Below are 1,610 nucleotides of genomic sequence, written 5' to 3' on the forward strand. Positions count from 1 at the left end.
CAGCCGCATTGCGCCGTACGGATCCGGGCAGAACATCACGGAGGCTCGTTGGTCGTGTTTCGTCCCTTTCGCGCTCTTATCCGTGGGCCCCGTGCCACCGCAGGTACGGGCAAACACGCAGACACAGGCAGGGAGGGGGAAAAAAGAGCAACAACAAAGCACCAATGAAAGGAGTACGGCAAGGCCAAAGAAGCAACAGAACAAAAAAGGAAAGAAGGAAAGAGCGAGACGGCGCGGAGTGACGCCCCACACACCACCACGACGCTCCCACGCATGTCGTTGCATGTAAAATGGTGCAAGTGGAACGGAAAACACCGCTTGCGGTCAACAAAATAACGCCGTGCCACTCCTCTCTCCGTCCCATTTATATCCCTTCCAGGCACAAAAGCCGCACAAATTACACGCAGCGGCAGGCACACAAAATCACAAAAATATGCGCACAATAAACCAATCAAAAAAGGAAGACCCGCCACCCCAGCAGAAACAAGCACCACACGCATAAAAACATATAAAATGAACACCGCCGCACAAATGGGCGTATTTTGCAAACAGCAATTACAAAGCAAAACAGACAAACATAAACGGTGGATGGAAATGGTTCTCTTATGAAGTGCAGCAGATCCGGGAAAAGAAACCGCCCCGCAAGGGCTTTTTCCCGCTCCTTTTCACGGAACCGCTACTGACACTGTCGCTGTGCGTCGTCCCGCGCCTTGGCCTGACTTTCCCAGCAGCTCGTCCCTTATCGGCCACGCCCTTTTGCTTTTGAAGTGGAACGACTACTGAGGGACCTGCCATGTCGGTTGGCGCCTCCTCGGATGCACCCAACGGATTCACCCGTGGTTTCGGGTCCTTGTCGTCGTTGTCCAGCTCCTCTTTTCCTCTTCTATTGGCCATGGCGCACACAACGGGTGGACGTCCGCTAACATATTCCCGGAGGCTTGAGAGCTACGCGGACGTGTGGCGGACGGGAACAGGATGAGTTTGGCGGACCCGCGTCCTCTGGAGGCCGCGACTACGCACGCCTCCTCCCTCTCCAATTCAATACGATTGGCACTGCTCCCCGCGTCCATGAAATTGCCACGCGATAAGAGCAGCTCGCCAGAGCCTCTCGCAGTCTTCTTACCACCCGAGTTTTGCTGCATGAGTGTCAAAAGCTCGACGCAAAGCTCCTCCTTATTCTCCTCCGGTATCTCCACCGTCAGCCCCGGCCGCGGGTGCAGTGTGATGGAGTGGCGGGCGATAATGCAGCCAGTGCTGTTGAGTCTGTTCAAGCACTGGAGCGTCGCCGCGATTCGTCCCGGGCTGTTTCGCCGCTTCTGCGTCGGGGACGTGTTATTTGCCCGGGAGAGAAAACTCGCCAACAGTACACCATCAGCACCGTGCGTCAACTCCCCCCACCGGTCCACAAGGGTGGATGCGCCACGCGCCCTGCGCGCCGACTGCTCCTCGTCTTCCTCCAGCTGTAAGGAAAGGAAGCGGCATGAGTGGCAGGACTCCCGGGCGAGTGAGTCGCAGGAGGCATCGCCACTGCTAGAAACGTCACTGCCGCTTCTACTGTGGATTTCGGGGTGAGTGGCAGGCCCACCGTCACCGCTGCTGACTAGTGGCCG

The 1,610-nt window shown here is 57.1% G+C and overlaps 1 protein-coding gene across 1 annotated transcript, besides 1 other annotated feature; it reads left to right on the forward strand.

The window, feature by feature from the left end:
- Positions 1 to 1,610: a sequence feature (areas not merged during assembly with more than two copies in the genome that could not be assigned to a particular haplotype).
- Tc00.1047053509407.10 (uncharacterized protein) lies at positions 976 to 1,572 on the forward strand (the record flags this gene model as incomplete). The annotated part of the gene is made up of 1 exon (XM_797310.1): positions 976 to 1,572. One exon carries the CDS (start codon positions 976 to 978, stop codon positions 1,570 to 1,572), a length of 597 nt encoding a protein of 198 aa, XP_802403.1.

This window comes from Trypanosoma cruzi, genomic scaffold (assembly GCF_000209065.1).
Source record: "Trypanosoma cruzi strain CL Brener 1047053513919 genomic scaffold, whole genome shotgun sequence".
In the NCBI taxonomy this organism is placed as follows: Eukaryota; Euglenozoa; class Kinetoplastea; order Trypanosomatida; family Trypanosomatidae; genus Trypanosoma; species Trypanosoma cruzi.